The sequence below is a fragment of the Panthera tigris genome, chromosome B4, assembly GCF_018350195.1.
Source record: "Panthera tigris isolate Pti1 chromosome B4, P.tigris_Pti1_mat1.1, whole genome shotgun sequence".
In the NCBI taxonomy this organism is placed as follows: Eukaryota; Metazoa; Chordata; class Mammalia; order Carnivora; family Felidae; genus Panthera; species Panthera tigris.
In genome coordinates this window covers 140,680,074-140,704,109 of record NC_056666.1, presented here as the reverse complement: position 1 = coordinate 140,704,109, position 24,036 = coordinate 140,680,074, and the positions used below count along the sequence as shown (strand labels likewise).

Below are 24,036 nucleotides of genomic sequence, written 5' to 3'. Positions count from 1 at the left end.
GCAGCAGAAGGGGGGGGGTGCGTTCAGGTGGGCCTGCTCTGAGAGCAGAGTCTAGCCACTTTGTCTCCCATTCTGTCTAAGGCAGGTCTACACCCAAAGGTCCAACCTTCTCCCCACCTCAGTCCCTTCCCCCAGGGCTCCAGGCTTGATTTCAACTCTCTCCCTCCCGGAGCTTTACAGGCCAAGACAGGCCTTCAGCAAAGAGAGGCCCAGCAAGGCCAAAAGGACACTGCCAAGCACAGAGGGCGGCTCAGCATCCTGCCCAGACAGGCTGCCCCTCAAAGGCTCAACCCAGGTCCTCCACCCTTGAGGGGTCAGCTGCCCCAGCTGGGTGCGGCACAGGGTCCTAGCGGGATATGGGGGTAGGGGCATTAGGCCTGGAGAAGGGGGAGAAGGGGCGGACAAAAATAGACCCTGAAGGGAAGGAGGATGATGTACAGGAGTCAGAGGCCTTAGGACCAGACAGGGGACTGGGGCTTGGGTCCCCAAAGGCGATGGGGGTGGGGTGGCAGGCCCGGGTCGGAGGAGGCTGGGGATGGGTCGGGGCGGGGGCTGTAGGAAGATAAGGGCCTGCCGAGGCCCGGGGCGCCAGAGTGCGTACCTGCAGCCTGGCGGCGACAGCGAGTGAAAGGTGGAAAGAGAAAACATCTCCGCCCGATCCGCCATCTTCTCCGGGGAAAGGCCTGCCGACTGCGGCGGGGGGAGGGGTGCGCGGAGCGACGGCCCCGCACGCCCTTCGTCGCTCCCTCCCTCGGTCCTCAGCCCTCCCCGAGTCACCTCGTGACACGCCCTGCGACACCCCGCCCGCCGACACACCTCGACACCCTGCCAGGACACCGCGGCAGGCGAGCGGCAGCGCCGCAGGGGGAGGGGAGGAGGGGAGGGAGGATCCGGGAGAGGAGGGAGGGGACAGGGGAGGGAGGGAGGGGGACGGCGGGGAAGCTGGTTGGAGGAGAGAAGATGGTTTGACTGAGAGGCTCTGGTTCGGGAGCGGTCGGGTTTGGGGTTTTTTTCGGGGTGGGGGGAGCAGGTGAGAAGCGGATTGGCGGGGATGAGGGTTAGGTATATGTACAGGAGGGTCTGCGGATGGGGAGACACAGAGTGAGACCCTTAAATGAGAACCCTACGGTGGGAAAGGAGGAAGGCAGCTGTCTGGGTCCACGGACCTCTGGTTAACCGTGGGATTGGATTGTGGGGGCTCGTGGAGGGGCGGGTGCCGCCCCGGAGCTGAGCTGACGTCCGGAGGAATCAGAAGAGTTGGGGTCCCAAGCCTGGGTCTGAGGGGATGGAGACCGAGGCTGGGCTGGCTGCGGGTCCTAAGGGGCTGAGGGAGCTGTCCGCCTCTGGGTGCTGATCAGGGCTGGTTGGAGCTGTCCCACAAAGGGTGCTGATTGGGCCGCCAGAGATTTCTCCCTAAAACGTGCTGACTGGGCTGGAGGAGCTATTTCCCTGACGGGAGCTGATCACAGCTGAAGGAGCTGCTCTCCCAAATCTTGCTGATCGGTGCTGGACAGATACATCTGACCCGGGGATGCTGAGCTGGCTGGATTCGAAGTTAATCACACAGGATGCTTGATTGAGACTAACACGGAACTTTCAGGACACAGTACAGACTACGCAGACTGGACCGAGGTACTGTTGGGAATTGGGTGATAACCCTGTTGCTATGTTCATTCAACTAGAAAAACTATTTCTTGAGCACCAACTATGTGATTGGCATTGTTCAGGATACTGACGTGTTCTGGCTTGTTACGGAGCTGTGTGGGGAGAGCGATGGTTGAAATGGAGCTCAAAGAGTTAGATTAGGTCAGGGTCAGCAGGTATTGGGGCAGGGGGAGGGCAGATCAGTGTTATGAGTACAGTTGACACAGACAGGTTGGAGGGGCAGTTTAGGGAAACATTGTGGAGAAGACTTGGCTAAAGAAGGAAGCTGGAGTTTCAACAAGAGTGCCATGAAAGTATCCTTTTCCCCCCTTGATGGAAATTATGTGCGCTGACATTTCTTTGTCTAAATTATTTCTGTGGGAAGGATGTGGCTCTTGAATGATTAATGCCTGGAAACCACAAGGCAGAAGGAGCTCTTGCAAGTTGGGAAGGGCAACATCATTCTTTGGGAAAGAAGACCTATGGCCAAGGGTAGACTGTGCCTGCTTTTGTGCCTAATCACAATTTACATTTCATCTCAATTATGGTATTTTTCTAAGAATGGTACTTAATAGTTTATGTTATCCTCCCTGATGAATGAGAACTACAGGAGAGCAGAGACACTATCTTATCTCTCTTTGAACCTCCAAAGAGGTTCTTCTTTGAACCTCCAGTGCCTGGAACACAGCACATGCTCAGGAAATGTGTGAGTGAGCAAATGAATGAATGAGAGGGCTTATGGACTTCACCAGTCCATAAATGGGGCATTAAGTCCTTGTCTGCATGCTGTCTTTTCAATTTTAGGAGCACTAAGAACATTCCTCATTTCTGAGGTTCAAGGAGTCTGGACATACTAACAACTCCATGACTTTCCCCCACAAAACTCCAGATCACTCCCTAGAATTCACAGAGTTTTTACCCCAACTTCCCAGACTTCCTTTCAATCCTGTCTTGTCGTGAAACTAGACATCCACATAAATGGTCCATCCAACACCACCATGGTAAGACAGTTCCTTGACTTCTGATCAGTTAACAGTCTTCAACTCTTTCAATTCTAGCAACCTCTCCCATAAAGAGCCTCAGGATTTACTTCTGCCTGGAATTGCACCAACTTTGAATCCTTATATGTCTAAATTCCATCTCAAATTATCACTCCTACAATCCTCTTCAAGCCTCTCCACTTACTTCCCTCCCTCTTATCAGATGATACACCTGCGGATTCCAGGAGTATAAAGGTCATGAAGTTGGGGCTCCCACTCCTAATTTTACCTGTGAAGTCTTCCATTTGCCCCCAGAGCACAAATGGAAGGTCACCAGCCTTAGAGTCTGAGAGATTGTGGTACTAATCTTTATCTTGCCATCAATTCTCTGAACATGGGAAAGTTACTCAATCCTACAGACCCCAGTTTCTTCATCTATACACTGATGCTATGAGGATCACGTGAGATAACACATGTAAAGCTCTAGGCATGGACCCAGATCCCAATCATGATCATTCAATATTCCTTCTCTCCCTGCTCCTCACCCTGGGACCCGTTTCCTCCCAAACCCTCAGGACTCTGCTCTTTCCATCTCAGAGATACATTGATATGAAAAGGCAAAGTCTCCTGAAGGAGTTTATGCTCCTTACATCTCCTACATTTCTTCAAATCTACACGTCACCTCATGTGATCCTCATAGCATCCTTGTATGGATGAAATAACAGATCCAGAGAGAGAGCTGATCAATCCCTCCTTGAAGTTCTTTCTTCCCTCAGCCTGTGGGCCCCATGCACTATTGGTTTTCCTCTTGCCTTCCTAACCACCCATTGTCAGTGTCCTTCCAGACTCCTTTTCCTTCCTTTAAACAACTCCACCACTTTAATAATTTGGTTTGCTCTATGGTCCACTAAGGTATGGACAGTTACTACAAAACACAAAATTGACTGGACTTATGTGGGAAAATTGAAATAGCAACACAGTTTCAGCAATCCTCAGCACAGATCAATTCTAAAAAATCAGAGGACGTTTTCTGACAATTTTCTCATAGATTAGAAAATAAGTGCAAACTAATCTGCTTTTATTCTGTTCATATACCATAGAAGTCCCACACACAAAAAAAGCAAAAATGCCAATGGCTGAAACTATGAACAGAAATCTATAAAAAGGATGAAAAGCTTAAGAGCCACACTTTATGGGGAATGCTGTCATAACCAATAACTTCACCACCTCCTGAATTTTTTTTAATGTTTATTTATTTTTGAGAGAGAGAGAGAGAGAGAGAGACAGAGTGTGAGTGGGGGAGGGGCAGAGAGAGAGGGAGACACAGAATCCAAAGCAGGCTGCAGGCTCTGAGCTGTCAGCACAGAGCCCAGCGTGGGGCCCGAACCCACAGACCACGAGATCATGACCTGAGCCGAAGTCAGACGCTTAACCGACTGAGCCACCAGGCGCCCCACCACCTCCTGAATTTTGATTTTAGGCATCCAGTTCTCTGACCAACACCTCCTACTTTTCTTGCTTTCTTACTATTATCACAATGACACCCACAATTCTTTGACCCAATAAGAAGCCTGTTCCAATTACTATTGCTGTGTAGAAAATTATCACTAAGTTTAGTGGATTTTTTTAAAAGCATTTTATTCTGCTTACAGTTTTGCAGTCATAAATTTGGGATTTAAAAGTCCTTGTCTGGGGCTTTTGGTGTGGTGTGGTTACTGTCAGAGATCAGCTGGCCTGGATGTCCAAGATGGCTCACTCACAAGGCTGGCAGTTGATACTGACTATTGACTGAGAGCTCAGCTGGGGCTGTCAACCAGCACCTACACCTGGCCTCTCTGGCATGGTATAGTCTCAGGGTAACTGGACTTTTTACAAGATGGCTGGCTTCCTCCAGAGTGAGTATCCTAGGAGGGCCAGGCAGAAGCTGCATGGCCTTTTATGATATAGCTTTGAAAGTCATATGGCATCACTTCTGCTATATTACCTTCATACCTATTGGTCAAAGTAGTCCCAAGACCCTCCAGATTCAAGAGAGAGGTCATAGACCCACCTCTCAGTAGGAGGAGTGTCAAGGAATTGGGGGCCATGTTCTAAAGCCACAGATCTCCAGTATGGTGACCCTCTCATTGTTCTCATTGCCATTCAAGCTCTTCTCTCTTGCATCATCAATGTCTCCTTCTCTTCTGGATCATTTCCATCAGCAAACAAGCAAAATCTAGGAATAAACAAGGAATCCAAAGTCATGGGGTTTACAGATATTGTTATGCCTTCAAGAAAAAGGCAGTAAAAGAATATCCTTTATGGTTTAAGAAAGGAATCTCACAAACAGTTATGCCTTTCAGAAAACAGATTTCTACCAATAAGGAAAATGGTTATGACAATAAATCAGAGTTGAAGTTTTTTAAGGGATTGTTACTCTTAGGAAATAGCAACAATCTCTGAAATCTCAATGTCTTAAAACATTTCTTCATACAGAGTAGGACACCCAAAGACAGTTACATAAAAATTGAATACAGAAGAGGACGGTACGTTTTCACATGAGTCTTCACACTTGACCAGTATCATTGTCCCACATGGGACTATACTGGAGCCTTGACAACATGAATCTCAGAGACCTTCCCATTTGTTGTGATGAGTGCAAAGGGACTACCCCAGCAAAGCACTCCAGGAAATATCAGGCTGGGGAATATTTGGTGAGAATGGCTTCTCAAGTTTCCCCTGTCCTTCCCAAAGACACACTAGACAGTGGTCAGCCTGACCAGGGAGAGGTCCTGAAAGGTTGTGGGAGGCCCAGAGTGGAGATGTACAAGGCCTCTTCCACTCACAAACTTGCTACCCTAGAAATTCCAGCATAATTACCTTATTTGGTTGACAAAAAATTGCCTTTATCAATCTTGCAGCACAGACTACAGGTTAGATAACAAGGACCAGGCCACTGGCATGATGCCCCTTTTTCTCTTCCCTGCCTCCTCCTCCCACCCTGTCACCTTCATTTCCTGTACCTCCAAATAAGCTACTCGCCCCTGAACCCTTGTCCCAGCCCCTATTTTTGAAAGAATCTGATCTAAGGCACCCTTTTACTTATGACACCCAGTTTACTCTTAACAAAGCCTAAAGTTAATGGATGTTTCTATCCTCTTCCTGAACAGCATAAAGATCCTAGAAGACTCTAACTGGATTCACTGCAGTCCCAATTAAATTTCATTGTACATTTTAATTTTCCTTTTAGAGACACACAAGGAATTGTTATTTTTGCTTTAAAAAGGTTTTTTTTTTTCTTCTTAGTGTTTTTACTTATTTTTGAGACAGAGAAAGACAGAGCACGAGCAGGGGAGGGGCAGATAGAGAGGGAGACACAGAATCCGAAGCAGGCTCCAGGCTCTGAACTGTCAGCACAGAGCCTGACGCGGGGCTGGAACTCACAGACCATGAGATCATGACCTGAGCCGAAGTCGGACGCTTAACGGACTGAGCCACCCAGGTACCCCTAAAAAGTTTTTTTAATGTTTATTTATTTTTGAGAAAGACAGAGACAGAGACAGAGCACAAGCAGGGGAGAGGCAGAGAGAGAGGGAGACACAGATCTGAAGCAGACTCCAGGCTCTGAGCCGTCAGCACAGAGCCTGATGAGGGTCTCAAACCCACAAGCTGTGAGGTCATGACCTGAGCCGAAGTCAGATGCTTAACTGACTGAGCCACCCACGTGCCCTGGAATTGTTATTTTTGCTTTAAAGAGTCAATGTTTACTTAGATTTACCCAAATGTTTACCTCTTTATGTATTCTTCCTTACTTGCACCTCAGACCTTCCTGTGATACCCTTTCCTTTTGCCTGACATACAATATTTAGCATTTTTTTAATTGGGAGCTCTGTGCAGTAAACTCTCCATTTGTCTAGGAAATTCTTTATTTTGCCCTAACTCCCCAAAAATCATTTTACTGGATACAGAAATCTAGGTCAGGTAATTTGTTGCCACCAACATCTCAAAGGTATCATTCTGCTGTCTTCTGAATTGCCTTGTTGCTGCAAGAAGTCATTTCTCAGTCCCCCATTCTCTTGAAAACCATTTCTCTTTCCTCTCCAGCTTCATTTAGGACTTTCTCCTTTGTCTTTGGGTTTCTGAAGTTTCAATACAGTGGATCTAGGTGTCCATTTGTTTTTGTTTTTTTTCTGCCTGAGGTTTACTAACCTTTTTTTTATGTTTATTTATTTTTGAGAGAGAGAGAGAGAAGCAGAGAGAGTTAGAGGGGAAGGGGCAGAGAGAGGAAGACAGAGAATCCTAAGCAGGCTCCAGGCTGTCAGCTCAGAGCCCAATATGGGGCTTGAACTCATGAACCGTGAGACCGTGACCTGAGCCAAGATCAATAGTCAGACGCTTAACCGACTGAGCCACCCAGGCTCCCCCTGAGCCTCTTAACCATATGGATTTCTCCATATAGTTTCCTCAGTTTAGAAATTTCACAGCCAATGTGTCCTTGAATATCGCCTCCCGCATTTCCTCTTTCTCACCGGGGGCCCCACTCAGACCCCGTGGACCTTCTCATTCTAGCCTCTGTGGCTCTTAATGCCTGTACATCTTCCAGGCAATATCCAGGATAATTGATTCTCATTTATCTCTTAGTTCATGCATTCACTCTTCAGTTGTTTATTATTTGCTGTTATTCAAGCTGCGCACTGAGTTTTACATTTATTTGAAATTAAAATTCAAGTGAAACATAAACTAAATTAAAACTTTCATTTTAGAACTTCCGTCTGGAACTTCTTTTCAGAAAGTTTGATTATTCTTCATAGTTTCTAAGTTTCCACACATATTTTCAGCCTTACCATTTATTACTTAAATGATATTGAACATAGGCCTTTTGTAACACATTTGATAATTCCATTACCTGAAGCGTACTGTCTGTGGTTACTGCTGGTTTGTTCTCATGATCCCTCATTATCATTCATCACCTTTTTTTTTTTAACTTAGGGATGCCCATTAGCCTTGGGATTGCATTCGTGGGAAACTCTGTGGCCTAGGAGGAGGTAGAAACCACCAGGGAGAGTTTGTATTTTGTCTACCAGGCACCTATAAGCATTAGCAACCTGAGGTCACTCTATATTCAATGTCCCATCGAAGGGTTCTTGGAGCACCCTGACCATATGAACTTGAACTGCCAACCTACATGAGGGCCAGCTTCCTCTTCTAAGTTTTCAGCATCTCTGTCTCTCTCTTGCACACACACACACACACACACACACTCACACACACTCACACACTCACGCACACACACACACACACATACACACACACACTTCACTTCACCCCAAATTTGAAATAATTTTCTTTGCACTCCCCGAAGGACAGAGTATTTCTCTAATTCACCCTAATACTGAGGGTTTAACTCTTTGAAATCCAAGATTTGCAGAGGATTGGTTTCTTATTAAATTCTCCTCCTTAACAGACTCTGATTTGTCTCTGTCTTCTGCGTTTCAAAGGGTACATATTCATTTTCTAGGGCTGCCATTAAAAAGTACCACAAAGTTGGTGGCTTCAACAACAAAAATTTGTTCTCTCGTATTTCTGGAGGCTAGAAGCCCCAAGTCAACATGTCAGCAGGGCGAGACTCTCTCCAAAGGCTCTAGGAAAGGGTTCTCCCTTGCCTCTTCCCAGCTTCTGGTGGTTTCCAGCTCCTTGGTTCATAAATGCATCCCTCCAGTCTCTGCCTACATTGTCCCATGAGCTTCTCTCCTAGGTTTTTGTGTCTGTGTCCAAATATCCCTATTTTTAAAATTAGTCTCTATTTTAAAAAAAATTGTTGATTGAGGGGGGGACACAAGTGAGCATGGACAGAGAGACAGAGGGAGAGAAAGAGAGAGAGAAACGGGGCTCACCAGAAGTGCAGCCCGAACTCACCTGAAGCAGGGCACGAGCTCACAAAATGTGAGATCATGACCTGAGCCAAAGTCAGATACCTAATGACTTGAGCCACCCAGGTGCCCAAATTTCTCTCTTATTATAGGGATACCAGATTAAGATATCCCTTAATCTGGTATTAGGGATTAGGACCCACCCTAATCCAGTGTGACTTTATTTTAACTAATTTTATCTACAAAGACACTATTTCTAAATAAGGGCACTTTTTTTTTTTTTAGGTAGGCTCCATGCCCAAGGTGAGGCTTGAACTCATGACCTTAAGATCAAGAGTTGCACACTCCACTGACTGAGCCAACCAGGTACCCCAATACGGTCACATTCTGAGGTTCTGGGTGGGCATGCACTGTGGGGGAGGACACTATTTAACTATTTATTCATACCATAGGCTATAAAACCCCCATCCAAGTTCTCTCTGTTCATCAAATGGCTCTGATCAAACACAGTATGCTGTGCTCCACTGCCCCTCTGGCCTCCCTTCTTACTTCGTCCCTTATTTTCTCATTAGATCATCAATGACTTTTGAAAACACTTTTTAAGAAAACAGTTTGTCCTACATTCTTTTACTGAAATATAGCTGACACATAATGTTACATTAGTTTCAGGTGTACAACATAGAGATTGGACAAGTCTATGCATTATGCTGTGCTCACCATCTGTCATCACACGATGCTGTTACAAGACCACTGACTGTATTCCCTATGCTCTACCTTGTATTCCCTTACATTCCCATTTATCCCATAACTGGAAGCCTGTGTCTCTCACTCCCCTTCACCCATTCTGCCCACCCCCCACCGCATCAGTCTGTTCTCTGTATTTATGGGTCTGTTTCTGCTTTTTGTTTGTTTTGTTTTTTAGATTCCACATATAAGTGAAATCATATGGTATGTGTCTTTCTCTGTTTGACTTACTTGACTTAGAGTAATACCCTCTAAAGTCCATCCATGTAGTCGCAAATGGCAAGATCTCATTCTTTTTCATTGCTGAGTAATAATCCATTATATGTGTACATGTATGTGGGTATATATATTTTATACGTATGTGTGTATAAGATATATGTGTGTATATATCCATTCTTCTATCATTGGACATTGGCTGCTTCCATATCTTGGCTATTCTAGATAATGCTGCAATAAACATATGGGTGCATATATCTTTTTGAAATGGTGTTTTTGTTTTCTTTGGGTAAATACCCAGTATTAATTACTGGATCATACGGTATTTCTATTTTTAATTTTTTAAGGAACCTCCATACTGTTTTCACAGTGGCTGTACCAGTTTGCATTCTTACCAATAATGCACGAGGATTCCTTTTTCTCCACATCCTTGCCGACACTTGTTATTTTTCGGTTTATCCTTCATTTTATGGGGCACCTGGGTGGCTCAGTTGGTTAAGCATCTGACTCTTGATTTCAGGTCCAGTCACAATCTCATGGTTGTGAAATTGAGCCCTGCGTTGGGCTCCACACTGGGCATGGAGGCTGCTTAAGATTCTCTCTTTGTCTCCCTCTGCCCCTCTCCTATTTTCGCATGCTCTCTCTCTCTATATCTCAAAAAAAAAAAAAAAAAAAAAAAGCCCAAAACATTTTCATCAGGAAGTTCTATTTAGGAATCTAGCTTGCCATATTACATTTGCATTCATTTTATGAAAAGAAACTATAGGGGCGCCTGAGTGGCTCAGTTGGTTGAGCGTCTGACTTTGGCCCAGGTCATGATCTCACAGCTCGTGAGTTCAAGACCCACGTTGGGCTCTGTGCTGACAGCTCGGAGCCTGGAGCCTGCTTCGGATTCTGTGCCTCCCTCTCTCTCTGCCCCAACCCACTCACATTCTGTCTCTGTCTCTCTCAAAAATAAATAAACATTAAAAAAAATTTTTTTAAAGAAAAGAAACTACAACATGTAAGACTAGCTCAAGAAAATTAATGAATTATATGTCTATTTCACTTACAAGCATATATACAAAATTCCCAACACAATACTAGATAATGAAACTCAACAGTTTATATTTGTAAATGCATTCTGATCCCAGAAATCCAAGGATGGTTCAATATCTCACTTTCACTTCCAATGGTAACCCACCACATTCATGGACTAAGAGAAAATTTGCATAAGCATCTCAATAGATGTGAATTTTATAACATTCAACAATTATTTATGATTTTTAAAGAATCATTTGTTATTTTTTAAATGGCTTCCAGCCATTATGGAATAACTGCTATCAGACTTTCCTTCCTTCCAAAGGGGGTGTGTAGGAAACCCCAGAAAACTGAACAAAATATAGGGAGCAACTATTTTCAGACATTGGACAAAGGACAGCACAGGACTGTGTTCCCTAAGGGAATCAATGACATAAAGCCTATGATTGCCCTCATTTTCCACATAGAGGAACTTCTGGACTGCAGGAACTTCCAGAAATCAGAGTGTGGCAGTCATGATGAGTTTAAAAGACAGAGTTAGAGCTTGCAGAGGCCAAGGTATTTGCAATTTTCAGACAGAGAGAGAGAGGATCGACTCAGAGAAAGAGTTCCAGAAATCTTCGATAGGGTCCCTCCCCCAAGTTATTCTACACAAGCAGCCTGCTGTGTAGTATACAAGAGAATACTCTTCAGTGCCCTCTCCAGATGTGAACATGAAGCATAAAACAAGGAAGAACCCCAAAGGACAGAGCTGGGAGCTTTCAAAACAAGTAACTTTCTCTTCTTCCAGGGTAGAGGTCTTCATTATTCATGCTTAATAGGATTTGGAAATTGCCACAGACCATAGACTGATATATTTCCCATGTTGCCTTTTCTAAATAGAGGTTTTATCCTTTTATCCTATTCTTACTCTCTCATTGCATATTTGGGACACATAAAATATTTTTCAGTTTATAAATCACTAAATTTATAAACTACTGTACATTGATTATGTTGGGAGAACAAATAACATATCACTTCATTTTTAAATCACTGGACCACAAGAATCTACATCAGACCCTTTTGAACAAACAGTACATAACTCAGAGAACCTAAACTGTGAGCTGGATGCTGCAACTGTTGGAACTGTTACAAATCCCCTTAGGGATGAAGTGAGCTTGTTCCAGATACAGGAGAGTGCACAGATAACAAGAACGGCCAAAAGAGAGTACTGCAGCCGAAACTGCCAATTGTCCCCCAATATCTCTTCTCCTGTTCCTCTATGATTTTAGAATCCCTGATTTTCAGTCAGCCATTTAGCCTTCCAAAATAAATATATATTTCAGTCCCCCTTGCACTAGTGGCACAGGGCAGCATCCAGGTACTTCCCTTAGGAGATCACTGGCATGAGGCATTTGTGCCCATCCTTATCCTTGCTGGCTAAAAATGGAAGCACTTGTTGGAGCAGTCATCTTGGATCATGAAGTAACCTTGGGAATGGAGGACATAAAGGCAGAAGAAAATAAAAGAAACCTAGATCTTTACAGACTTCATGGAATAGAGCCACCATTCAAGCCCAGGGATGGCTACCTCTAAACTCTTACATGAGATAAATAAAATTATCTTAGGTAAACTGCATAAAATTGTACATGTTGTGTACTGTGTGATTCCAGGGACCCCACTTAGTGTATTCTGTGTGTTCAACCACACACAGCAACACTAAAATTTCCCTTTTACTTAAGACACTGTTATCCTGGGTCTTTGTGATTCATGGCCAAACAGTATTTTAATTGCTACAGAGCATAAAGTAGGATAATCAATTTGGGGAAAAGTTTAGCAATACTTAGTAAAACTGAAAATACACATATCCTATGGTCCCTATGATATACTATTACAGTGCTTCTCAAAATACGGTCCGTGGACCCTGGAGTTTCTAAAGGTTAACAAGGCCCAAATTATCTTTGTAACACTAAGACGTGACGTGTCTTTCCACTGTGCTGGCATTCGCATTTATTGTGCAAAAGCAATGGTTAGGTAGCATAAATCAAAGCTGGGGTACCAAACTGTAACAGTAATCATTGAATTCTTCACTATGGTCAGAGGTCGAAGGGAGGAAAAAGCAGTTTCACTTAGGAATTTTGTTGATGAATGGGGCACCTGGGTGGCTCAGTCGGTTAAGCGTCTGACTCTTGGTTTTGGCTCGGGTCATGATCTCATGGTTCCTGAGTTCGAGCCCCACAGTGTGGAGCCTGCTTGGGATTTTCTGTCTCCCTCTCTCTCTCTGCTCCTCCCCCACTCACTCTCTCTCTCAAAATTAATAAACTTCAAAAAAAATAATTTTGTTGATTAAGCAATAAAAAATTTTAATTTTACTGTCTTGACACTTACCAATTCTTAATATTCAGGGTGATGGCATAAAGGACTACATACTAAAGTACAATCGTGTCATAGCTACTTTACATCATTGTTTATCTGGGCTGCTGAACGCATCACGTTTTTCATGAAACACCATTTTGACTTAAAAGAAAATGGACAAATGGGGCACCTGGATGGCCCAGTTGGTTAAGCATCTGACGCTTGATCTCACTCAGCTCAGGTCATGATCTCATGGTTGTGAGTTCGAGCCCCACGTCGTGTCAAGCCCCTAAACTGTGTTTATTCTCACTTGGGTATCTGGAAGACACTTTCTCAAAAATGAATAATGTAGCATGTCACTTCAAGGAAAAGAACTGATAGTATTTGATAAAATTTGAGTTTTTATGGGGCACCTGGCTGGTTCGGTACATTAAGCATCTGATCTCAATTTTGGCTCAGGTCATGATCTCACAGTTTGTGACATACAGCGACACATTAGCATCTGCACTGACAGTGCAGAACCTGCTTGGGATTCTCTCTCTCTCTCTCTCTCTCTCTTTCTGCCCCATCCCTGCTCACACATGTTCTCTCTCTCTCTCAAAATAAATAAATAAGCTTAAAAAAATTTTTGAGCTTTTAAGCAAAAATTAGAATTTTGGAAAACCTGTGTCTATCACCATGAGCTTAAAGTTTCCCAATGCTTAAATATTTTTTGATAATATATAATAAAATGTGTCCAAATTTGGAAGATCTATGTAACTTAGTGAGCCAATATTTTCCAAATAACCGATGGATGAATGATGTTTCAAAATTATACATAAGTAAAAGATCCATTCAGCGTGAACATAACATACTTCAAGTATACAGGCAAAAAAAAAAAAAAATGAAACCATGCTCAAGGGAGAAAAACTATTGCCCTTTTCAACTGTAATATCCAATACTGGAGCAGTATGAAGCAAACAGCTGGGAGCTCTGAAGGAAAGTACTGTGGGGGGCTGAGAAAACCATGTCCCAATGGACATCCACATCCTAACCCAGAACCTGTCAATGTGACCTTATTTGGAAAAAGGATCTTCACAGAAGTGATCAAATTAAAGATTTTGAGATGAGGAGATGATCCTGAATTACCCAGTTGGCCCTAATGTGATCATAAGTTTCCTTATAAGAAAAACAGAAGGAGATCACATAGTCAGAAGAGGAGGAAGCGATGTTGACCCTGGAGGCAGAGCCTGGAGTGGGGCAGCCACATGCTGAGGAACATCTGTGGCCACCAGAGGCCAGAAGAGGCCAGAAGAGGCAAGGAATGGACTCTCCCTCAGAGCAGCCCTGCTGCCACCTTGATCTCGGTCCAGTGACCCTGATTTCAAACTTCTGGCCTCCAGGACTGTGAGAGAGTACATTTCTGTTGTTTTAAGTCACCAAGGTTGTGGTAATTTGTTACAGTGGCAATAGGAAACTAACGGTGACCCGAGAATATTAAGCTGAGACCACCTGCTATTGAAGCACAAGCATATAGATGCCAATTGAGTCGTGGGCACAAATGAGACCAGTTAGGGTTCACAGACCCAACAGACCTGACACATATCAAATATTTTACAGCCCTTCACCATCTTGAAAGGAAATTCATGACATAATCTAACATATTTTCAAATCAACATAATGGATTAATGAAGAGAAACAGAGACGGGAGACTGGCGGCCATTAGATACATAACAAGTCTGTTCCAGCACATTCTCACCTTCTCACAGTGCAGGCTGCCAATGAGTCCAGGCTCCATTCAGCCAACTAAGCACAGCTACAACTTATCCCAGGGCTTTAGCCCAAACACTGAATCCAGAATCTGTTTGGAGTAAGTACACCCGTGTCGATAAATTTGAACTAATCTACAATTCGTTCTTGGCTTTGTATCCTTGTGATCCATTCCCACACATATTCTCCAGTATTTTTTTGTGGATATAAATTGGCAAAAATCTCTGTTCTTTTATTGTGTGTCTTTGTTTGGGTTCTTTCGAAAGCAGAGCCTAAGGCAGAGACTTGGGTATAAGTGGTTTGCTCAGGAAGTGATGCCATGAAATGAAAGTGAGGGAGGGGGTGAGTGAGACAGGAAAGGAGGAATCAAAACATAGTCTTCCTGAGGTCACTGCTCTGGCTAACAACCTTGACTTCACCAGGACCTCCTGAGAAGTGTCCAGAATGTCTCCTAGGATTCTCCAATTATTCACCCACTGCCTTCTGTCCCCAGCCCCTGGGGTTACCTCTAGAGACTGGGCTGTGCTGCTAAGCAGGTCAGGTGGGCTCCTGTGGTGTCAGAGAAGGGCTCGGGCAGAAAGTGTAGATATACAGCAGGTGCCAGGGAGGCATCTCTGTAAACCCACTGTAATTAAAGGTGTGCTGAGGGCATTAGTCAAGACACCAGCCCTTACAGCCCTCAGATCTACTGACGCGCCACATTAAGTCCAATCTGTCATGATTCTTCGAGGTGAAGGCTGGTCGCAACCTCTACAAAAGCCTTAACAGAACAAAAATAGTCCATACTATTGCAGCTGCTCCTGAGGCTATAACTCATACTCATTATTATCTCCCTTCTCTGCCTATTCTAGACTTCCCTCACCCTCAGCCAGCATTTGATGAAGTTACCCAGTCGTTCATTCCTGGGGGTTCTGAGCCCTTGGTTCCCTTGCCCTTGGCAGGCTGAGGCTGCTGAAAATGTCTTTTCACTGTTATCACTTGGCATGGAAGCAACCAGACCCCAAAGTAAATCCTCAAAGTACCAGACAAACTCTTGAAGGCCCCCTAAGTAGCAGTAACCCTATCTCCTCATAATCATCAGGATCAATTATCCACTCCTTCTTTGCCTGCTGGTTCACAAGCATGAGGAGCTCAAAATGACCCTATAGGATTTTCAGACTGAGGTTCTGTGTGGGTGTCCTTCCCTGGAACCAGTGGAGTCCCCTCATGGAAATAAATGTTCTCCACCTGGGAACAGCAGAGTTTAATTTTGCAGAGACAGAATGTGCAAATTCTACAAACTGAGCTTTGGATGATGAAAGGATCATCTTTGGATGATGAAAGGATCCCGATGCTCTGGATCACTGAGCATGATGATGAAAGATATCCCAACCCATGGGTTCTTAGACCTGTGTCTTTGTTCCTGGTTACCTATATTGCATCTACTGGGGGGTAGCACCATATACCGGGCTGTGATTCAGTGTATGTATCTGAACTCCTTAAGGTACTGTCCCAGAGCTAGGACCTTTGCTAGAAAGATGTCATTCTATCCATTAGATGGGCTGCTTGTGGACAATGCAGGATATTAGAGAAACAGTGGCTCCCATGGCCATTCACACATCATTGTATCTCTTTCACTGCAAAATGAGTTTCTTTGCCCAAGATAATGTTATACATGATCCTATGTTAGTAAATCCAGTATTCTCTAAGCTCCTGGATAGGGACGTTACTCTGAGATACTGTGGATGTGTGGATGTGTGGATGTGTGGGTGTGTGGGTGTGTGGGTGTGTGGGTGTGGGGATATGTGGATACATGGCTGTGTGGCTATGTGGCTACATGGATATGTGGATATGTGGATATAGGGAAGCAAACCCACAGCCAGAGCAGGTGTCAGTTCCAATAAGGATGAATCAATGCCGTCTCCTGGGTGGCAAGGGTCTGCCAAAACCAACTTGTCACTGAGTCATCTAGGGATGGTGCCATATTGGGGCTCAGCACTGATACTGGCTGCTAAGAGGTCAGAAATTCAGTGACCATTAGTAATAATAATTCAGTAATAATTAAATAAGCCTCGGTAAGAGAGAGCCCATGTTAGTGGACATAACTTGCACTCCTGCCAACATAGCAACTCCATTCACAGGCCCACCATTTAAGCACAAGGGTAGCCAAGAACACAGGCTGGATGACATCTATCCATCCACTGTGTCATTCAGTGACCCCTCTGCAGTATTAATATGAGGCACAAAGATGCACACATTTGTGACAACTTCATAGGCTCGTCTTCTTTTCCAGAATTCCTTGTCTCCAACATTCCCCTCTTGCTCTTTCCAACCAGCAAGACATCTGTCACCACTCAGAACTTCATGTGCATTCTTTCTTTAGGCCACTACTCTGTCCACCCCACTCCCTCCCTACAAAGTAGATATCCAAGTGTACTGCTCGAAGCTCTGCCCTCTAGAGGATTTCCCCCCATTACTGTCCTTTAGAGCCACTTTGAATGGGGCCGTAGTGCAGCAGTGATTCAGATCTGAATTCTTCTTCCTGTCTTCTAAGATAGAGGCATCAGTGCCACAGAGACATGGGGGCCACGGCCATCTCTTCCTGTAAATGACTGGTGCTCTCTGAACAAGCTTGGATCCCATTCTTTTTGTGCAATGAATTGCTGCTGAACCTACCAAACCCATTGGCTTCACGGATCTGTCAAGATCTAGCTCAGGACAGGCAGTTTGGGTCACATGGTCATTTGGTGCCCCATAATCAGGCGCTAAGTCTCTACTTGGGTCCAGCAGTGTGCCAGAAGCTTCTTTCAAGCGGTGAGTAGTTCTCTACTGCAGCAGGCACGGCTTTGCTTCAAAACCCTGCGTATGCACTACAAATCTGTGGGAGCGTGCCAAAGGTGCCATATAGGGTCGCTACCTACCACAAATAAGCCCAACACTAACGCACTGGTTCTGCTAAGTGGCAGGGGAACCCATCCTCCAATCTGGATCAGCAGAGCCCTCCTTTGTTCTGGACTCCACTCTAAACTGACAGTTTTTCAAGTCACCCAACAAATGGGTCAGAATAGTATTCCCAAGTATGGTACACGCCAGCTCCAAAACCCAGAGGTGCACCAAGTACTATGCGTCCTTCTTTGTGACAGGGTTGCAAGATACAACTTCTCCTCATCTTAGAGGTGATACCCTGGCTCGCCCTACAACAGTGCACCCTGAAAACTTCACTGATGACAGGCTCCACAACTTCTTTTAAGTTTTTATTTATTTATTTACTTCAGAGACACAGAGAGTGAGTGGGGGGAGGGGCGGAGAGAGGGGGAAAGAGAGAATCCCAAGCAGGCTCTGTGCTGTCAGCACAGGAGACCGAGGCGGGGCTCGAACTCACAAATCTGTCAGATCATGACCTGAGCCGAAACCTAGAGTCACATGCTTAACAAACTGAGCCACCTAGGCGCCCCAGCCTCACAACTTCTGAGGGTTTCTCTCTCATCCTCTGCCATGCATTGTTTTATCAAGGACAGAATACTTGTCCCTTCCTTCTTCACCGTGTCCACTTAGCACGATGTCATCAGTGTTATGTGGAATGTCTGGATGATCGAGAGCTCAATGGATTAATTGTGACGGAGAGCAGGAAAGTTAAAACCGGCTTGAAGTAAGACAATGAATATGTTCAGCTGTTCCTCCTATAAAAACGTGAGATGCTTTTGGGAATCTACTCTTTACTACTGGAAATTGAAAAGAATGTTCACCAAATTGAGAATTGCATCACTAAGTGCCAGCGGTGCATGAATTGGTTCCAGTAAAAATATCTCACCTGACACAGCTGCTGTGATTGGGGATACTACTTGGCTAAGTTTGTGGTGGCTCACCACCATTTCCTTGAATCCACCTGGATTCTGCAGGGGCCATTCAGGTGAACTTAAGATGTAACGGGCATTACCACTTTATGTCTTTGAGAGTGACAAATCTCTGCAGTCCCACCAGGAATGCAGCACGTTTCTGCTTTAGTATTGTGGTAGGGTCCCCTCCCTAAGGAAAGAAAAAAAACCTCAAGGCAACCTGACTATACGCATACGTGACAACATCCGTTGTGATCTTGTAACATGAGACCACTTAATCAGACTACATGTTTGTGTGTTACCATATATGGGACACCAAGAGGTAAAAAATATATATATTTAAAAAACTACACCACGAGGCATTCAGGGCTCAGTTCTTTGGGTACGAACCCAACTGAGCGGTGCCGGCAGGAATAAAGTTGCTTCCTGGAAAGAAAAGCCTCGGTGTCACGACTCTTCGTGCAAGAATCTTGCTACAGTGTTCTAGAGGACGTGAGAGTCGGTGTGGGGGGTAGTTTCAGGGGCTTCACTTTGCTCATCCTCCCACGATTCTGATTCCACAGGTCAGGGATCAATGTATAGGCTCTGCCCACTGCTAGGTATAATTATCCCAAGATGTACTGGGACCAAAAAAGTAACCACAGGACTTGGGTCAGGATTCCATTTATTATGTGGCTTCCACAGTCCCTACTCTAACCAATGTTTCATGATGCTTCAGGTACCTTGGCACAAGTGTCTCAGATCCTGTATCTAACAGCTCTTGAAAGGTCTGGATAGTCCCTTTCCCAAAGTAAATTATTTGTTAAGTGGCTCTAGGTTCCTCTGGGGAAGGATTAGAGGACTTTTTTTTTTTTTTTCATATGCTTTCAGTGGCATCACAGGATCCTTCCTTGAAGGACCAAGCCTCCCTTTCAACCAGTGGACTCCAGGTCTCAGAACTGGCTCAGATTTAAACGGAGTGAGGGATCGTGATTTCCACAGCAGCAACTGACATCTGCCTTCTGCTCACAAATTCTTTGTTTCTTTCTGGTTATTCAAATCAATTAACACTCTAGTCAGCTGCCTATCTATTTTATCCCAAAGAACACTATGGTCCAACATGCATGGCCACAGATCCCTAGGGTCAAGTCATTCCGGTTGCCACTCCAGTCTGCAGCAGAAGCAGAAATGCAGGAGGCTGCGTATTTTAGGTGGGACCCCACCAAGGTGGGGTGAGTCTGATCGGTCCTCAAACTGCCAAGGTGGGCCAAGGAGACGTTATACAGCACCAGGTGTTTGCTCCAAGGTGTGCCTTCTCCTGGATTTGATGTTCTAACTGGCCTAGGTCTGGAGGCAAGGGTAGTGGAGTCGGGCATGAAGACATTGGTTTCAAGCACGACAACAAGAGCTTCCTCTCAGAGGTGCGCTTCAACTTACAGGACAGCCTTAGCGGTGATTAGGGATGGAAGGCACCTGGAGTCATCAGAATTGTCCCAAGGGTCCCAAACTCTCACTCAACAAATGTTTATTCGGCACCTACCACGTGCCCCACACTCTCTGCTCCACGGAGGGGAGTCACACACACCGTCTCCTCCTCCAGGTGGGACCCACCCTCAGGATCGGGCGCTCAATGGCTGTCCTGCTTGCTCGACTTCCCCGGGGGAGGGGTTGGGGAGCAAACCTATCCAGCGAGTGGCCGCCGCCGCCTGCGCTGCCCCGTCCGCTCCCCGAGGCTGGCGAAGGCACATCTCCGTTCACCGGCACCTCCCTGGGTACACGTGCCCTTTAGCACCCGGCCCACCCCGCTCCCGCCAGGGGAATAGCTCGCGCGCTGCCTGAGGACACACCGCCCCGCCCACGTGACCCACCTTCGCGACGCGCCACAGGGCAGCGCACCCAGCTGCTCAAGACACTTCTGGTCGGCCCACGTCGTTTCCTCGGCTCCGGCCGCAGGCCAAACAGCTGCCTGTCTTTTCAGCGGCCCCGCCCAGCGAGAGAGGTCATTGGTCTTCGCCCGGAGCAGGGGCGGGACGCTCCCTGAGCACGCAGGATTTGGCGTTCGGAATAGGTACGCGACCAGGGTCACGGAGAGAGCCGAGCGCCGCCGCAGAGAGCCGAAAAGAGCCGGAGAGACCCGAGTATGACCGGAGAAGAACAGGCTAGCCGGAAGCAGACCCGAGCGCAGCCGGAAGGAGCCGAGTCTGCCCGAAGGGGGCTGAGCGCGACTGGACTTTGGGCTTGGCCCAGGCGCGCCATGGCTGCCGAGGGGACAGCTGTGGTCGGAGGCGGGGCTGTCGGCGGCAGCCTGGCCAAGGACAGCTTGCTGCAGTCTCAGTGCCTGGACGCGGCCCCGAACCGGCGGCGCAGCTCGTCGCTATCGCGTGACGCCGAGCGCCGAGCCTACCAGTGCTGCCGGGAGTACTTGGGCGGGGCCTGGCGCCGAGTGCGGCCCGAACAGCTGAGGGTTGACCCTGTGAGGTGGGAGGTCAGGGGTCGAGCTCGGGCCCTCAGGACACCGCGTTTCGGAGACCCCGCGCGCGCGGGGGCGGGGACGGGGGCGGGGCCGGCCTGGCCGGGGGGCGGACGCGGGGGGAAGCCCGGCGGGAGGGGGGAGGGGGGAGGGGGAGGGGGAGGGGTGGGGGGGTGGGGGTCCGGGACAGGGGCGGCCGACCGCGGGCTGAGCGCACCCCGGTGTGGGTCTGCAGCGGAGGCCTCAGTAACCTGCTCTTCCGCTGCTCGCTGCCGGACCACCTGCCCAGCGTCGGCAAGGAGCCCCGCGAGGTGCTCCTGCGACTGTACGGGGCCATCCTGCAGGTGAGGAGGGAGTGTGGGCCGCAGTGGCCAGTGGCATTAGGACCTCCCAGCAAGCGTGGGGGGGGGGGGGGGGCTAAGCAGCTTGTAAATTACCGTAGCGACGCCGGGCTCTGGAGCCTGCGGGCTGTAGAGCGTAAAGTGAAGCGGGGATGGGAGGGGAAAGCAGACCCTCCGGTGTTAGCACCGCTCTGCCCCCTCTGTTGTCCGTCTTCCTTCAGGGCGTGGATTCCTTGGTCCTTGAAAGTGTGATGTTCGCCATCCTGGCGGAGCGGTCGCTGGGGCCCCAGCTCTATGGAGTCTTTCCAGAGGGCCGGCTGGAACAGTACATCCCAGTATGAGCCCAGCCCGGCCCTGACCTCCCTGAGGCACCTCCTTACCCCCAGCCCCCGTTCCCCTTTCCAGTGCGTGCCTTCACACCCCTTACCCCAGGTAGGGCATTTTCCCCAAGACCCTGACTTCCCCCCCACCCACCCATTCCCCTACCCCTTCCCCCTCCTGCCCCAGCCCCCTCACCACCCTGATAGGTTCCTGGGTGCAGAGCCGGCCACTGAAAACGTGTGAGCTTCGAGAGCCGGTGTTGTCAGCAGAAATCGCCACGAAGATGGCCCGGTTCCATGGCATGGAGATGCCGTTCACTAAGGAGCCCCACTGGCTGTTTGGGACCATGGAACGGTGAGTCAGGAGCCTCCTCGGGGCTCCTGCGCACCTGGTCTGAACCCTACTGCTGGCAGGTACTACCCTGGGCTGCAACTGAATGTGTCCATGACTGTCCAGTCCTCCAGCTGAGCGGATTACACATCCCAGTGTCATCTAGTATGGTCTCTCCCAGAACAGGCTTCCAAATAATGCAGACAAGCCAGAAAAATCCATCAGACAAGTCATACAGTGACAGGAAAAAAGGTAGATAGGAGGGTAGGGAGGGATCACAGCGAGCATATCTTATTCTTGGGGTTTCAGGTACCTAAAGCAGATCCAGGACCTGCCCCACACTGGCCTCCCACAGATGAACCTGCTGGAGATGTACAGCCTGAAGGATGAGATGGGTAACCTCAGGTGAGGGAAGGCAGGGCAGGAGAACAGAGTAGCACAGGAGGCAGTTCCAGGTACCGAATGGGGTCCTTCCCAGGATTTACTGAGGGCTGGGTCAGGGCCTGGCCCACGAGGGTGACTCACCCTCCTCTGGCCACTCCTACTCAGGACCCATGCCCCTGTTTCCCTGCAGGAAATTGCTAGACTCTACCCCATCACCAGTGGTCTTCTGTCACAATGACATCCAGGAAGGTAGGAGAAAGCATCTGAGTCTCCTAACCTAAGGTGAGGGGGGCCAGAGGACCCTGGAATGACCAGAACTGCACCCCTTCTCCCAGGGAACATCTTGTTGCTCTCAGAGCCAGAAGACACCGACAGACTGATGCTGGTCGACTTTGAGTACAGTAGTTACAACTACAGGTGAGGGTTAAGAGAATGGTCTCCATGGGTCTGCTTCCAGGCACTCTGGAAAACAGACTAGCCCTTCCTCTCTGCATCCCAGCCACCCAGGGTATTTGGGGACTGAGTGTCTACCTTATTCCCCCAGGGGCTTTGACATTGGGAACCATTTTTGTGAGTGGGTTTATGATTATACTCACGACGAGTGGCCTTTCTACAAAGCACAGCCTGCAGACTACCCCACCCGGGGGCAGCAGGTATGTGGACCAGAGGCTGGGGAGCGGGACCTGGCCTATGAGGGACGAGGAAGGTGATGTCTGAAAAGAATATCAAGAAAGGATGTTCGCTGGGAGATGCTCCAGTCTCATTTCCTGACTCTTGTCTGTTGATCTCAGCTCCATTTTATTCGCCATTACCTAGCAGAGGTCAAGAAAGGTGAGACCATCTCCCAAGAGGAGCAGAGGAAACTGGAAGAAGATTTGCTGGTAGAGGCTAATCGGTGAGGAAGGATGGGTGGGGGCAGGGGTAGAGCAGGGTGCAGAGGAAAGGGGGCTGAGGAAGGAGGCAGGCAGGCCGACTCACAGGATTGCGGGTAAGGTGCCAGTGCCTGGTGGGGGCAGAGAGTGCAGATGAGGCTGATGGAGAGTGGTGACAGTCAGGACAGGGTTGGGGTTAGGGCAGTGGGGGAGAAGTTGGAGTTCTGGGGCTTGACCAACCTCAGGGATAGGATCCAGGTAATACCAAGTATGCTCTGAACCCCCGTTTCTCCTGCCCCCCTTAGGTATGCTCTGGCATCCCATTTCTTTTGGGGTCTCTGGTCTATCCTCCAGGCATCTATGTCCACCATAGAATTTGGTTACCTGGTGAGTAACCCAGGTGGGCAGGTTAGGTGTGACGGGAGGTGGGGTGCATCAGGGGCCATGTGCCCTCCGGGAAGTCTGTGGGCAGACTTGGTGGGGGCTGGGTGTGCCTGACCCACCCTTGTCACAAGTCTGTGGGGTGGGTTCTCCCCCAGGAGTACGCCCAGTCTCGGTTCCAGTTCTACTTCCAGCAGAAGGGACAGCTGAGCAGCTTCCAGCCCTCATCCTGACTCTCCACAGCCCCCAACCGCCAGATTTCTCCTGGAGTCTCCAGGGCAGGACCTTGGAGGGAGGGGCAGAGGGGGGGGAGGGGCTCTGGGAACTGGGCTGAGCCCTGGAGTGAGATTGGGGTTGAGGAGGCTGACCTCTCCCCACAGCCCGAAGATGGTGGGAGGGAACCCCTGGGCTGTGCACCTTAAGACAATAAACAAGCGTCTTCCTTCACACCCCGTCCTGGCTCTGCAGCACAAAGTACCAACCAAGGGATGCACACAGGGTGACAAAGTGACCGTGGCTCTGAACCTCACTTTCCCTTTCTGAAAAGCATGGCTGTTTGGTGCTCTGGGCTTGAGAGTAGTTAAGGGTCCACTCTGCCAAATGGAGC

General features: G+C 47.7%; 2 protein-coding genes across 4 annotated transcripts in view; one reads left to right on the top strand and one right to left on the bottom strand.

Moving 5' to 3' along the window:
* Positions 1-20,440, bottom strand: part of MAPK8IP2 (mitogen-activated protein kinase 8 interacting protein 2) — a 29,164-nt gene extending 8,724 nt beyond the window's left edge. Inside the window, exons 1-2 of one of the 3 annotated variants that reach the window (XM_042993641.1) lie at positions 20,199-20,440; positions 4,675-4,839 (exon numbers count right to left, since the gene is read on the bottom strand). In XM_042993641.1, coding sequence (XP_042849575.1) covers positions 4,675-4,766 — 92 coding nt within the window. In that variant the 5' untranslated portion in view covers positions 4,767-4,839; positions 20,199-20,440. Of the gene's footprint in view, positions 1-601; positions 821-4,674; positions 4,840-9,828; positions 9,863-20,198 lie in introns of those variants that run through there. The other 2 variants (XM_042993642.1, XM_042993643.1) reach the window with 2 other exon arrangements.
* A 30-nt stretch (positions 20,441-20,470) lies between these two features.
* CHKB (choline kinase beta) lies at positions 20,471-23,878 on the top strand. Its single transcript, XM_042993646.1, has 11 exons — positions 20,471-20,808; positions 21,036-21,144; positions 21,363-21,476; positions 21,683-21,816; positions 22,102-22,197; positions 22,367-22,425; positions 22,512-22,593; positions 22,721-22,829; positions 22,968-23,071; positions 23,354-23,435; positions 23,588-23,878. The coding sequence occupies exons 1-11, from the start codon at positions 20,471-20,473 to the stop codon at positions 23,660-23,662; spliced, it is 1,302 nt and encodes a 433-aa protein (XP_042849580.1). The 3' UTR covers positions 23,663-23,878.
* The last annotated feature ends 158 nt before the right edge of the window (positions 23,879-24,036 follow it).

Coding starts and splice junctions, on each gene's coding strand:
- CHKB (XM_042993646.1), top strand. CDS start 20,471: ATGACCGGAGAAGAACAGGCTAGCCGGAAGCAGACCCGAGCGCAGCCG. Junction 22,594..22,720: donor TACAGTAGTTACAACTACAG/GTGAGGGTTAAG, acceptor TTATTCCCCCAG/GGGCTTTGACATTGGGAACC. Junction 23,436..23,587: donor CCATAGAATTTGGTTACCTG/GTGAGTAACCCA, acceptor GTTCTCCCCCAG/GAGTACGCCCAGTCTCGGTT.